Source organism: Tachysurus vachellii, chromosome 17, assembly GCF_030014155.1.
Source record: "Tachysurus vachellii isolate PV-2020 chromosome 17, HZAU_Pvac_v1, whole genome shotgun sequence".
Classification (NCBI taxonomy): Eukaryota; Metazoa; Chordata; class Actinopteri; order Siluriformes; family Bagridae; genus Tachysurus; species Tachysurus vachellii.
The window spans coordinates 577,501-592,288 of record NC_083476.1 but is presented as its reverse complement, the minus strand read 5'-3'; the positions used below and the strand labels follow the sequence as shown (position 1 = coordinate 592,288).

The following is a 14,788-nucleotide window of genomic DNA, read 5'->3' as shown; positions in this document are numbered from 1 at the left end:
AAGCTAACTCGAGGATCTGAGGCTCAGCTCTGACAGATGATCTGCGAGATAACGTGGAGATCTGAGAGATAATTCACTAATCTCAGAGCTGTATTATGGGAGCTAACGCTGTAATCTAGAAGCTAAAGTTGTTAAACCCCAATGGAAGTGATTTCCAAATACAGTTTTAGTGTCAGTTTTGTTAGATTAGCACTGGACCTTATAGCATCATGTTCTTAAATAGGTTTGAACAAAACCCTTGTTACCAGCTGCTCTTAAGTCTTCTCATGGAAATATTCTTCTTGTTATAGGAGACGTGGTCTTTTCAGAGCTGGAGTAACAGCACACCTTCTGTAAACTCACACACTTCCTGTGGAGAAACAGCCGGCTCTCTCACACACACTCTTTTGTCCAGATTAATGAGCGCTAAGATAATGAAGACAGAGTGCTTTATTATTTTACTATTTATTAGAGAGCAACTTTTATCCATTTATGTACATGAAATGTTGCAAAACGAGTCCTGTTGTCTCGTCCGTCTCTTTTAGCAAGTGTGAACCGTTAAAACCTTTATTCTCTCTTCAAGTCGATAAATAAAACGTTTCCATAAGAATCACAAAGTATTGTAGCTTTACCTCTTACTATTTCTGAGATGTTGCTATAGAAACAATAATGTATTAGTCTTTGTGTAACCCTAGACAAAGAATGAAAAAAGAATGGAAGAAAGTTCGGCCTACACGTGCCGTCGGATTGTTTTGAGGAGTCGTTACAGCCAGTTGTTTGCTGATTCGTATCAAACTGATAAAATCTCCGATCACTTGATGCTGAAATCTTATATGATGCAGGACGTGACTCTGTTCACATGAATGACAAGAACGTAGTCAAAGAGATAAAAGACTGAACAGCGTCATTGCTAACACTAACTTCTCCACAGTCACTGTGAGGGTGTGGGGAGAACAGTCGTGTGCTGACTGGTGAGTGTGTGGCGTGTGTTTCTCTGGTGGGGATCAGTGATGAGCAAATGGTCCACTTCATCACGACTGCATGCTGAGCTGAGATAACGACAACACTGAGAGCTGCGTCGTAGCCAATGACTCAGCGGAGAACAAAAAGCACTAACGCTCCATATTTCTGCACATGTCGATTAGCATAAAAACATTTTATTCACCATGTTGTGTGTGCGAGGGTGTGTGTTTTTTTAAGACGAAGCCTCATGCTAACTCAGATTAACACAAACACACACTCTGAAAAAATAATAAATCTCCACTCCATTAACACTAATAACATTAATTCATAAATTAGCTTCTTTTACATCTATCAGCTATAAAGCTAGGCTGTGTAAAAACATTCACCACTACAATGTGTGTGTGTGTGTTTGTGTGTCTGTGTTTGTGTGTGTGTGTGCATGCATATGCTTGTGGGCGTGGCCTAATATTCTGTATATTTTAATATTCATATATATTATGAACTCACCTGACTGAACGACTGTGACTCCGAATCTCAAGCAATTGAAGTCAGTGGACTTTCTATGCATTACAATGAGGTTTGTGACATTTTATGAATTCACAATTAAATTCTAACACAAAGTGAGGAGAACCCTAAAAGGTACTACAAAGTACCCTAAAAGACCGTGTCCTTCTGAGAAAGGGATCCTATTTATGGAGGAGTGAATTCTTTGAACACCTCATTAAGGGTGAAGAGCTTTTGGAATGGAATGCTTTTGGATTTCTGTGGTTTTGGAGAGACGTCTAAAGGTTTCTCACAAAAGGGACAAATAAAGAACTGTAACATGTTTATGAGGGTTACGTTCTCCACGTCTCAAAGAGGGGAATGAGAAAGAAAGAAAGAAAGAAAGAAAGAAAGAAAGAAAGGAAGAGGGAAGAGAAAAGGGAAGAGAAACTTCTTAAAGAAACCTACAGTTTCTCTGCTCCATGTTTCCAAAATGTATTATTCATGTCTAGTTTGTCCTACAGTATTAGAACTGTATAGAACGTGATCTAATAACTCTAATGACTCTAATAAAACACTAGAACACACAATAGTTGATGTAGATTATTTTATTTTCCAGTGTTCATACACGTTTCAGTAAAGTCATAAAATCAGCAGCACAAAGCAATCAGAACATTCTGTCTCGGGGAAAAAGGGCTTTTGTGTTGTTGTTGTTGTTGTTGTTGTTTTGGAGAATATCTACATTATTGATTTGTCCATTTTGCTGTAGTCCATGCCGTTACTATAAAGTATAAAACATTAGAAATTGAAGTTGTATTTACAGAAATGGGCTTTTAGCATGACGTCATATTTACAGAGCTGACGTTCTCAGGAAGCCCTGATTGCTCTCGTCCTCTGGCTAATAACACAGTCAACAGAAAAACATCAGCACTGACGGTTTATAAAGCATCTGAATGATAAACAGTAACACAGTAGAAATAAAGAAACCAGGGCAAAATGATCCAGACGTCTGGTTTGTGTCGCTCCCAGACAACACACTCTGCACGCTAACTTCCACACACTTCCTGTTTAATCGTTTTGCTCTGATTTATGTGATCTATAAATAATAAATTATACAGCAGCTGCTAGTGAAGCGTTTAGCAGTCAGGATGTTAGCTAGCTAGCTTGGGGTCTTCTAAGTACTGGTTATGACAGTGCTAAACTTTTCAAATTGCTAATAAATATTAAATATATAACTGAAATATGCTTTAAAGTCATCAGTGAAGAGCAGTGCAGGTCACATGATGATGATGATGATGATGATGATGATGATGATGATGATGATAAGTGACTTTAAATACTACGACTACACAAACTACGGCCGCTAGAAGCCCGTGCTGATATGTTCTGGAAGCACTTCTGGCTGAATGTAACCATGGAAACAACTGCAGTCTAAACTGAATGTTAGAAAGGACTTTGGACTGAATGTAACCATAGCAACGACTAATTTAGGTCTACGATTTAGGACTAAATGCATCCATGAAAACTTCATCAGTCATGTAACGAGAACAATGACTTCCATGAAGTAACCATGGAAACATCTTTAGACAGTGAAATGATTTCTGTCTCCGTATGTCTGGCTGAATGTAACCATGGTAACAAGTTATGACCATCTGCAGAAACAACATCAGACTAAATGTTACCGTGGTAACGACAGCTGTTTAAATGCATCAGTGGAAACAGCATCTGGTGATGAAGTAAATAATAGTAGTGAAACAGAAAGTGTTGACTTTGACACACGTGTAAAAACACAGGAAGTGATCTAGAAACATCACGTGTTCCTGCTTATACAATGTTTATAATTCACCATAGATTCATGAGAAGTTTTATTAGATGCTTATGAAGCTTTAGGAGAAGAAATAAAAAAACAAAGCTGATTACAGAAAGTGCATATGTAAGGGTTCAGGAATAAAAGCTTGACAGAGAGTGTTATTGACCTCGTCTCTTCTCCTCACTCACTCACTCACTCCACTCAGTATTGTGCTTCATCATTTACAGGCATTTAGTCTGAAGGTTAAACAGAAAGATCTTTACATCCTCTTGAGTCAGAAGAAAAGGTAAGAAGAAAAAATTCAAGTTTCCTGATAAAATAAACTGAACACACAGCAGTGTCTCTGTCTCTGATCCAATCAGGCATTTAGCTCACATCTTTATACAGAAACACATCATTCCCTATGAAAACACACGCGTATATGATTAATAATGATAATAATAATAATAATAATAATAATAATAATAATAATAATAATAATAATAATAATAATAATGCTTATTGTATACATATAACAATCCTATACAACATTTATTTACAAAATAAAGAGCAAGAAATTTTATTAGTTTAGTTTTTTCACTGACTCCTTAACTGCTGGCTGTGTTTAATTCTGTTCAGAGTTTTAGTGCGAGACTCAAAGTGTCCAAGGATATAAACACATTTAATTCACTAGTTAAAATTCATTTAATTAACTTGTTTATTGAAGGTGAAGAACAGCACCTTGGTTTCTGCAGTGAAATAAATGTAACTATTTATTAATATATTACTAAAATGTTCAAACTAACTATGTAAAAAAAAGAAAAGGTAAATTATATACAACATTTATATTTTACTAAAATAACACAAATCAAGTATAGAAAAAAATTGATTATAACAAAATAATTTCACTGGTTGGCAGTTTGTTCTCGTAAGAGGACGTGAAAGTGTGTATTTATAAACAAACAAACAAATAAACAAACAAATAAGTAAATAAATAAATAAATAAATAAATAAATAAATAAATAAATAACTGTAAACAGTTCCTTTAGCCAGCAGTTAAGGAATGATTCATGACAAACTAACATAACACTTTAAGGTACTGAAATCTTCTTCTGTGTTCCACTGCTGTAATTAACACTTCCTCGTCAGGTTTGTTCTAAAACTCTTAATGTCGAAACATAGCAAAAAATAACAAAAAACAAAAATAAAAACAAACAAAAATACAGTAAATTCTCGCTACATTCAAATTCAAACTCCTGTTAATTCTGACAGCTAGTTAGCAAGATAGATATTAACTAGTTAGTGAACTTCAGCTACATTGTTGTTGGTGCCTCACTTGTCCCTACACCCTAATCCCTACACCCTAATCCCTACACCATAATCCCTACACTCTAATCCCTACACCCTAATCCCAACACCCTAATCCCTACACCCTAATCCCTACACTCTAATCCCTACACAGTAATCCCTACACCCTAATCCCTACATCCTAATCCTTATACTCTAATCCCTACACCCTAATCCCTACACCCTAATCCTTATACCCTAATCCCTACACCCTAATCCCTACACCCTAATCCATACACCCTAATCCCTACACCCTAATCCCTACACTCTAATCCCTACACTCAAATCCCTACACCCTAATCCCTACACCCTAATCCCTACACTCTAATCCCTACACCCTAATCCCTACACTCTAATCCCTACACCTTCATCCACACCTCTGTAAAGCAGGGAGTGTTCTGAACAGTATTGGAACACAGAATTACCAAAATAAACATCAGGAAACAAAATTAAAACTTTAAAGGAGAAAAGAATGAAAGGTTGATCTCAGTTGACATAGTAGAGCCAGTAGATGATGTTGAAAAAGGAAAAGACGGTGGGGAAGATCATCCTCGACCACTTGTCAATGGAGTTCACGTCAGTCAAGTCAGGGATAGTGATCTTCAGCTGCGAGGTGCGTCTCCGCAGTCGGCTTTTCTTCTGAGTGACGTGATGTTCCAGCACATTCCGTCCGAAGTTCTGCCGAGCCAGACCCGCTTTCCGGTACTGTAGCGCTGAGCTGTCGTACGCTAGCATGGTGTTGCGTGGGTCGCCGAGACCCAGAGCTAAATCAGATGGAGACATCTCATTCTTCATCTCCAGAGGTGTGAGGAGGATGTTCTCATGTGGGTCCATCTGAAAGAACAGAGAAATTAGTTCTAAGATTTTTACATACAAAGCAAATAATGAACAAGTTAAAGCGCTAATGCTAGCTGGAAATGCAGATGGTCAGTGGGTTTGATCATCACACGTCTTTATAGCATTCTGTTTTTAATGAATTATTCCATGTTATATCAACTAATAAAGCTCTAGTAGATGAGTAACTAAATAACAAAAGAGGTTTTTTATCATAACTTCACACACTTGCTGTATTTCAAGTGCTACACACACACACACACACACACACACACACACACACACACACACACAGCACAATGGTCACAGGGTTGTGAGTATGAGTCGCAGAGTGCAAATGATAAAAGAATTCCAGTTGAATCCTTTTGTTTTATTTTGTTTGTTCAGCAGTTAAAAGGTTAAAAACTCGACAGGACGTCATTATAATATCTGTATATTTTATAAAATGTATAAAATTATAATAAGTTATCATTTATATCAAGTTGTTTAAATTTAAATTTCATTTTTTCTCTAAAATATTAAAACTGAAATATAAACTTTAAACTCAACATTAATAAAAAACAATCAGGACTTTAATCAAATGTATATTACAAATATTTATAATGCTTTATAAACAGATGTAAAATTTCACTTTCTGCCTGTTGAATAAAGAAATGTTAAAGACTGTGAATATAAACATTATATAATAATTTAAACAGATTTCTATGTAAATATGATCACATTAATAATCAATAATGAACTAATAATATAAATAAAACAGAAATTACATAATTAAAATAATATATAAACAATATGTTTCATTTAGATTATAAAGTAATTAATGTTAATAAAATAATTATATAGAATATAACTGATAAAATACGTCCAGAAATAAACATTCGGCAGCTGAATTAAAGCTTTAAAGCTTTAAACTCGTTGATAACACGATTATAACACGATTATAGCACAATTATAACATGATTATAGCACGATTATAACACGATTATAACACGATTATAGCACAATTATAACACGATTATAGCACGATTATAACACGATTATAGCACGATTATAGCACGATTATAACATGATTATAGCACGATTATAACACGATTATAGCACAATTATAATATGATTATAACACGATTATAACAAGCTTCACTTTAAAGTTAAAACTGGAGAGTAGCATAAAGATCTATAAGAATAACCGAGATTCCATTGGAGTTTGTTCAGTTTATTACAGGAACTCACTCTGTGTGTGTGTGTGTGTGTGTGTGTGTGTATGTGTGTTTGTGTGTGTGTGTGTGTTTAAAGGAAATCCTGTGTTGTTGTTGTTGTTCAGTTAGAGCTGTTGGATGTGTAATGAGGAGCGAGTGGAGGACAAGCAATGGAGCGATGAAGAAAAAACAGAAACTAAACTGTGCTCTGAAACCAAAAGAGAAGAACCAGCTGGATGGATTCGTCCATGACTCATCACATGATACCTTATTTTTCTGATCCCCTAGTCCTATTGCAGCATCGTCCACAAAGATCGGTTCCCACATCGAGTCATGAGCGTCAATATCCCTGGGTTTCATTCTGGCATACAGAGCATCGTTTCTCTGAACTACATTTCCCATCAACCACTGCAAGCACACAAAACCACACCGTCAGCTCCTCCAAGGACCACCAGGTTCTCCACTCACATTGATGCTGCTCTCAGGATCTGAGGCCGGGTTCAGTAACATTGAGCTTTAGTCAGCGTGTCAGTTTTTAATGTACGAGGGCAAACAGGAAGAAGCCCAGTGATGGAGAATAAACAAAATGTAAAAAATTCTGTTCAATCTCTACAGATAAAATTCATCCTTTATATTTAATATCGCTGTTGTTTTTTTTTTTCTACAGAAGTCAGAGATAAAGATAAAGTCAGAAATTTCATTTTAAAGTTACTTTGGTATAAATATTATTCTCAGACAGGAAAAAAGTTTTTATTTTTTATGTCAAGTTAATAAAAGTTGAAATTTTATCACCTTTTATTTTAGCATTAAAGATTCTACTCCAGACAACATGTTGTGTGTTAAGAATTTAATCAGAAACAATTTAGCAGACGGCGTCTTAACGTTGGTCACCGGAGAAAAACACGTTTTTATTCACTTTGCTACAAAAAAAAAAATATTAAGGAAATTTATTTTGTGTAAACAGAAATACGAAAACTGAGTCGTTTTCACAAACGGTTTCTCCATAAAAGAAACAGCTTGATGAAAGCAAGAGAATTTTACCTGAAAAAAACATTAATAAACATCTTTTTAGGGGAAAAATCTCACATTTTAAATGTAATTTTTGATGATTAACAGTGAGATTTTTTGAGTTAGCTGGATTTAAACTTCTGACAGGTTCTTCAGCAGTTCGGCTCCTGAGGAAGGTTCTGTGTGTGAAACTGTTCTGGGTTCTCGTCTCTGTGTTTGTACGTCACTCAGAATAAACCTAAAGCTTATTTGTTTATATATGATATTAAAATGCAGGACTAACTGATCAGAGGCAGTTTAATGTACAGAACACTGAAACACGTCACCTTTATTCTTCTCTTTGTTGGACATCAGCTCTGTGACGCTGTTTAGTGAAACATTTATAAACATTTATAAACATTTATAAAATGAAAACTGACCAGACAAAATGATTAGAACAGAAACACATTCAGATACACAACCTGAAAATACACAGGGTTAGTAAATCTACATACATTATCTAACTGATAAACATGGTGTTTGTGGCCAAAAGTATGTGCCCCCTGACCGTCACACACGTGTGTGTTTCTTCCCCAATCTCTGAGTCACACAGTTGTACAGAACGTCTCTGTGTGTAACTTTACTGTTTATCTTCGGTAGAACTCAGAGTCCAACCTCAGCTCCATCATGACAATGTCCCTGTGCACAAAGCAGCTCCATGAAGACATGGTGTCGATGTGAAGGTTGGAGTGAAGAACCAGAGTGTCCTGCACAGAGCCCTGACTCTGACTCAACACCACTGAACACCGACTGAACCCCAGACCTCCTCACCAACATCAGCGTCTGATCTCACTAATGCTCTTGTATCTGAATCATCACTAATCCTCACAGACTCAAACCTACATCTAGTGGAGAACCTTCCAGAAGACCGGAGCTGATTAGAGCAGCAGAGGGAATCGATCTAGGAGGAGATGTTCAACACACACATGGTGTGATACTCAGGGGTGCACATACTTTTGGCTGTACAGTTGTATGTTTCAGCAGCTTCTCTTGTTTCTCTTTAAGACAAAACTGACAGCTTGTCATGTTACTGAGAAACCACAAAGAAGTGTAAACTCCTCTGCCTTAAAGATGTGGAGAACTGGAGACTCCTTCCATAAAGGTGTATAAATTCATACCTTGTTGGGATCCATCCTCATTTTCTCGTTGTTGGCATTGGACGCTTTCTCCGCTGCTTTCTTCTGCCGCTGAGGTCCTTGTCCAAAGAAGATGTAGTTGACAAGAGCGTACTCGAGCAGGGCGAGGAAGACGAAGACGAAGCAGCCCATCAGGTACATGTCGATGGCTTTGACGTACGGGATTTTAGGGAGCGTCTCTCGGAGGTGAGTGTTGATGGTCGTCATGGTGAGGACGGTGGTGATACCTGTGCAGACATTTTTCATTATTTATAAAAAAGCCTTTGTTTTAACCTTTTTTACAATAACACTAGCTTTACGCGCTGGTTGTGACAGAGATGTGAATCGTGATTTATTTTTAGTTAGTAATATAAATTTATAAATTTAGTTAGTGATGGAAATTAGATCCGAGGCCGAGCTGTAAAAGTTCCTTAATTCCCTCTCAGCAGAGCGCTAAGATTTCTCAACATATTTTTGTTCTTTTTTTTATTCACTGACAGCCTGTATTTTTCCCTGTCATGCAGGATTATGTAACACACACACACACACACACACACACAGACACACACACACACACACACACACACACACACACACGCTAGAAATAAACATTGTGTGCTCTTGCTGATTGGAGGCTGACCTGAATTCAGTTAGCTATCAGGATGACAAAATACAAGATCTCAAAAATAAAATCAGTTCCTGCTGTTTTCAGAGCGATCTGAGTGTCTGTGATGTGCTGTTTATCAGCTGGTGGTTGGTTCGACTCTCATTAATGCTAATTTGGATCCGATCCCCCAGACTTACAGACAGCGATGAAAGTGACCAGCGTTTTTCTGACAGTTTAATGACGTCATTGGGATAAACAATGAGTGAGGTAAATCATTCTCTTCAATCGTGTCCAGTTCATGACTCTATAACTCAAAGAGTCTCATTACTGTCTCAGTTCTGGCAACAAACGGCAGGTGATCCATCAGAGTGACACCACAAACCATGAGCCTTGTGTGCAGAAGGACATCGTTTGTCCAGAACTTGGCAGCGTGTTAAAGTTTCTTGCACTTGCAGTAGTTTGAGCTGAGAAACGCAGTGATGCTAACTTTCTGATTCGCTGCAGGTGAAGCCATGTTTATTACTATCACGAGGAGTCGTTTGTTCATAGAAGATTCGACACGTTTTAGACCTGTGACTCGCCCGTGTGAATGAGGTGTGAAGGTATAATATTCATTTAATTAGTAAAGAGTTAAATTATTAAACAGTTTAAGTGACAGCATCACACTAAAAACACACGTTATAATGATTCAATATAAAGATTCAAAAGAGTCAATTCATCTAACTCACTGAGCTGAATGTTTCCCATCACTGCCACATTTTTATTATAATTTATTATAACATTAGTTTGAATCTATATTCGGTTCAATCTTTCTGTTATTAGAATTTCAGCTACAACAGTTTCATACACAACAAATTAATAACACAACAGATTAAATGCTAACTTAAAACTAGCATTAGCATAGTAAACATGCTAACACAGAGACTGGCGTTAGAGTAAACAGTGAGTGTTGGTGTTTGTACCTAAAGCGACTCGGGCAGCTGAGGCATCGTAGTTGATCCAGAAGGAGACCCAGGACAGGATGGTGATCAGGATAGAGGGCATATAGGTCTGCAGGATGAAGTAGCCGATGTTTCTCTTCAGCTTGAAGCTGAGGGACAGGCGAGGATAAGCTCCTGGAGGAACACAGCAAAGTGATTAACATATTTTACTTATACCTCTGCCAGAGGGTACAGTTAAAATTTCTACATGTTATGAAATGATCCTGAGACGTTTACCTGATGCTTCACTGTAAAAAAGGGATCTGTAAAAATCTATTGCATATCATTTAATATTTCACCACAGAGCTGCTGAGCTCTGGACTCTGATTGGTCAGAATGTTGATTAGTTCTCTCTAACACCAGCACCGACTTTTTATATTCATGTCCTCTTTGTCTTTATGATACCTGACTGTTTCCATAGTAACAGCACGTTCACAGGGACGCGTACAGCGAACACTCGTGTAACTTCTCGAACTTCTCTCTTCTGTAGTACATATAAAAGGAGTCTCCAGTGTGAGCTCTGTGTCTCAGTCAGAGGTGAAGATGGAACTTTAGAGGACAGAAGAGTTTACACTTCTCTGTGGTTCCTCAGGAACAAGATGTGGAGTTTATGCTCCTGTGATGTACAGTACAGTAAGTCATGCTGAAAAAACATCTTCCTCCATCTTCTCCTCCTCCTCCTTCTCCTCAGCATAGGCTAATGTTCTTCAGGAGACTCCTGCATGTCCCTGCAGAACACTTCACTTTTATTTTTTCTTCTTTTTCTAAATGACCTCACCTGAATCAGCTAATGACATTGCTGCAATTAAACTAAATCAGGTTCATTAAATCAAAGAAAACACAAAGCTGTGCAGCTCGGTGCTCCTCATGGAGTTCTGCAGGTTCCCCTGTTAAAGGGATATACCACAACTTCACAAACTGGTCCACTCAGGAATCCCACAGGCGTCTTTCTCATGTCTATGCAAAAGCACACGGATTTCCTCCCCACCTCTTCACCTCCTCCCCACCTCTTCACCTCCTCCCCACCTCTTCACCTCCTCCCCACCTCTTCACCTCCTCCCCACCTCTTCACCTCCTCCCCACCTCTTCACCTCCTCCCCACCTCTTCACTTCCTCCCCACCTCTTCACTTCCTCTTCACTTCCTTTCTTCTTTAATTGTTGTAGTGAATTAGTCGTGTGAGGATGAAGAGCGAAATTCACAAACAAATCACCAATTTTCAATATAAAAGTCCAAGCACCATCACAGATTCCTCAAATATCTATTCCTCAAAAAAATTCAGTCAGTTCCACATTTCGCTGTTTTAATCCACAGTTGATTATTTCCCCCTAACAGCAGGTCCATAAAGTGTTTTATTCCTCAGATTCCATCAGAGAAGTAACTTCCTGTTTGCAGTCTAAACCCTCAGCAGTCTCTCTTTATCTCTCTTTATTGTCTTAATGAATAAGATCTACAGTAAATCTCAGCTTGTTACTGAGAAACACAAAGACGTGTAAACTCTTCTGTCCTGAAGATGTGGAGAACTTTAAGTTCCAGCTTCACCTCTGACTGAGACACAGAGCTCACACTGGAGACTCCTTCCGTATGTGATACATAAATAAACAACATATCAGCGATTAAACTTTTTGGAATCAGTTTATTATCTACACAGATAATTTATCGTTGTAAATGAGCTGTTGGGGGTCACGGTGGCTTAGTGTTTAGTACGTTCGCCTCACACCTCCAGGGTTGGGGGTTCGATTCCCGTCTCCACCTTGTGTGTGTGGAGTTTGCATGTTCTCCCCGTGCCTCGGGGGTTTCCTCCGGGTACTCCGGTTTCCTCCCCCGGTCCAAAGACATGCATGGTAGGTTGATTGGCATCTCTGGAAAATTGTCCGTAGTGTGTGATTGTGTGAGTGAATGAGAGTGTGTGTGTGTGCCCTGTGATGGGTTGGCACTCCGTCCAGGGTGTATCCTGCCTTGATGCCCGATGACGCCTGAGGCACAGGCTCCCCGTGACCCGAGGTAGTTCGGATAAGCGGTAGAAGATGAGTGAATGAATGAATGAAATGAGCTGTTACTACGTAAACCGTACAGCATCAGAGTGAGAACATTAATATAAACCTGAGCTGCAGTCAAAGCTGCTGTTAGAGAGAATTCATCAACACCTTCTGACCAATCAGAGTCCAGAACTCTGTGGGATAAAATGTGGGCTTGATTTTTCCATTATATATATTTATGAATTTAATTAAATCTGCACTTCTTTTGCTCAACCTGAATAGATACTGTGTTCTGATTCGTTAGTTTATCTCTGTAATGTCCATAAAGAAATCTCTCACAGCATCACAGAGAGTCTGCAGAGTTTGTTCACCTGTAGAGAAAACCACCTTCTTGGCTATGAGCTTGTATTCAACGATGGAGAACTGAGGCAGCTCTATTCGCTCCACCCCTGTCACAGCGCCGTCTTCACCTCGCCAGTAAAACTCGATGTCGTCCGTCGTGTAGCCATCTGTAGAGAACAAGCGACGGGGTTAGTGCACGAGGGCATTCAGCGAGATCGATTCTCCTCTAGTTAATAATGCAGATCAGGCAGTTTGTACAGATCCTCGTTAAAAAAAGTGGCTGCTGTAATTAATTAGACGTTATGTAAAGAGGCCGTGTCTGAGCGTGGTGTATAACGAGGTGTCACTGGGCTTAATTAGGAAGAAGTGCTGCAAACGGGCTGCCAGAAATAAAGTCATAAAAGCTGAACATGCTGAGAGATACATCCCACTCCTCACATGTTTATTTAACAGGCTACGGACAGGAGAAAGTGCTGGGATTTAGATGTGATTTGGGACAAGATGTGAAATATATGTTTCGAAATCCGGGATAAATAACGTAAAAATAAATCACGCAAATTAGAACGAAAACCGTTTCCGTATCATGCTGCCCCAGATCCTAACAGATCTTCATATCTCCACCTGTTTTCCCCAAATGAAATTAAATACTTGTACTTTAAGTAGAAGTGTGGAGTCATTTGGATGGAGTCAGATTAAATGAATCATTTAGCGGGTGGAGTCAGTTAGGTGGAGTCAGGACTCATCTGATTATAACTGAACTGGATGGAGTCTGTGTGAGGAAAGTCTGCTGGTGTTAATCAAGTCAGATAATTAAGTTTGATGAGACTCATTTGACTAGAGTCAGTTGGGTAGAATAACTCAGACACCTTTAGGTCAAACAGAACAGTTATTTCTGATGTATTGCTGATGTAGAAAATAAACCCAGACGTGTTTGAGTAAAATCTGTTCACGTTTTCTGCTTGTTGTCCTGAAAGCTGTAGCATGTGGAGCAGAAATGACTGAAAACACACCAGGAGACTCAGCACTTTGTAATCCAGTCTGAGACAGAGAAAGGCATTAAATCAAGGAGAGAGAGAGAGAGAGAGAGAGAGAGAGAGAAACACCATGCTTCTCCCTAAATCCTTCAGTGACACAGGATTAAGAAAGGGCAGATGTGCTCGTGGAGAAATACGACTAGAACACGACGAAAAGCTGAAATCCTTCCAATTTTTTCTGGCAAGGACGTCGCAGAGAGTTTCGCTGGAGCGTTAATCCTGACCTGACCTCTTTTCTGTCTCTTCCTAACTGCAGTGCAAATATGTACAGAGCCTTAACTGCAAAAACTAGTCTCTCTCTCTCTCTCTCTCACACACACACACACACACACACACACACACACACACACACACACACTAATGGTTTGAGAGAAAAGGAGATTGCTCAGCAGCTGTGAATACTCGGAGTCTGTACACTTGCTTAAATTCTGCTCCATTTTAGTTCTTTTGAAAATAAATAATAAAACTTGTGTCATTTCAAGCAGTCGCTGGTTGAAAGAGAACGATCGTGACACTCATCCGTGATCCTGACACAAACCCGACGCTCGGTTTTTTAAGCGAGACAAACACACCTTACAAACACGAGCGGTGTCTAAGGCACAGCTCCGGCACGCAGATGGAAATAAATTTTTGATGCGCGGAGTTCAAAGCCACTTTAATCCTATTCCTGTTGGGAGAACAAGGCACACACGGAGAACAGGAGCGACTGATGCAGAGGAATACTCAGCACAAACACACATCCTCACAGCACAGAAGCTGGAAACAGGGTGGAAAATTGGATCCGATGGCTGCGTGGTTCGTCTCGTTCTGTTTCATCGGCGCAGAAAATTTACCTAATATACGCTGGAACCTGGAGCCCAGATTAACTTTGTCACTTGGAACAAATACTGTGGGAAAAAATCTTATTTCTCACAGGATGTGAAAGTAAACACTACAGTGTTAGCTCTTAGTTAGGCTACAAAGTCTGCACACACGCGCTACTAAAAACCTGCCTGCTTAAAGACCAGCATTTTGTAGATAAACTTTACTCTTCTTTTGCAAAACATTATTATCAGGCAGCAGAAGGTGAAGGTTGGTGAGCGAGAGCACTAAAG

The 14,788-nt window shown here is 38.8% G+C and overlaps 1 protein-coding gene across 2 annotated transcripts in view; it reads right to left on the bottom strand.

Annotated features, from left to right (window-relative positions):
- Positions 1–4,807: 4,807 nt before the first annotated feature.
- LOC132859830 (gamma-aminobutyric acid receptor subunit beta-2) overlaps positions 4,808–14,788 on the bottom strand; it is a 42,046-nt gene continuing 32,065 nt past the window's right edge. Inside the window, exons 6-10 of one of the 2 annotated variants that reach the window (XM_060890789.1) lie at positions 12,690–12,827; positions 10,323–10,475; positions 8,757–9,001; positions 6,859–6,999; positions 4,808–5,395 (exon numbers count right to left, since the gene is read on the bottom strand). In XM_060890789.1, the coding sequence (XP_060746772.1) occupies positions 5,048–5,395; positions 6,859–6,999; positions 8,757–9,001; positions 10,323–10,475; positions 12,690–12,827 (1,025 nt within the window). In that variant the 3' untranslated portion in view covers positions 4,808–5,047. The remainder of the gene's footprint in view (positions 5,396–6,858; positions 7,000–8,756; positions 9,002–10,322; positions 10,476–12,689; positions 12,828–14,788) is intronic. The other variant, XM_060890790.1, reaches the window with a different exon arrangement.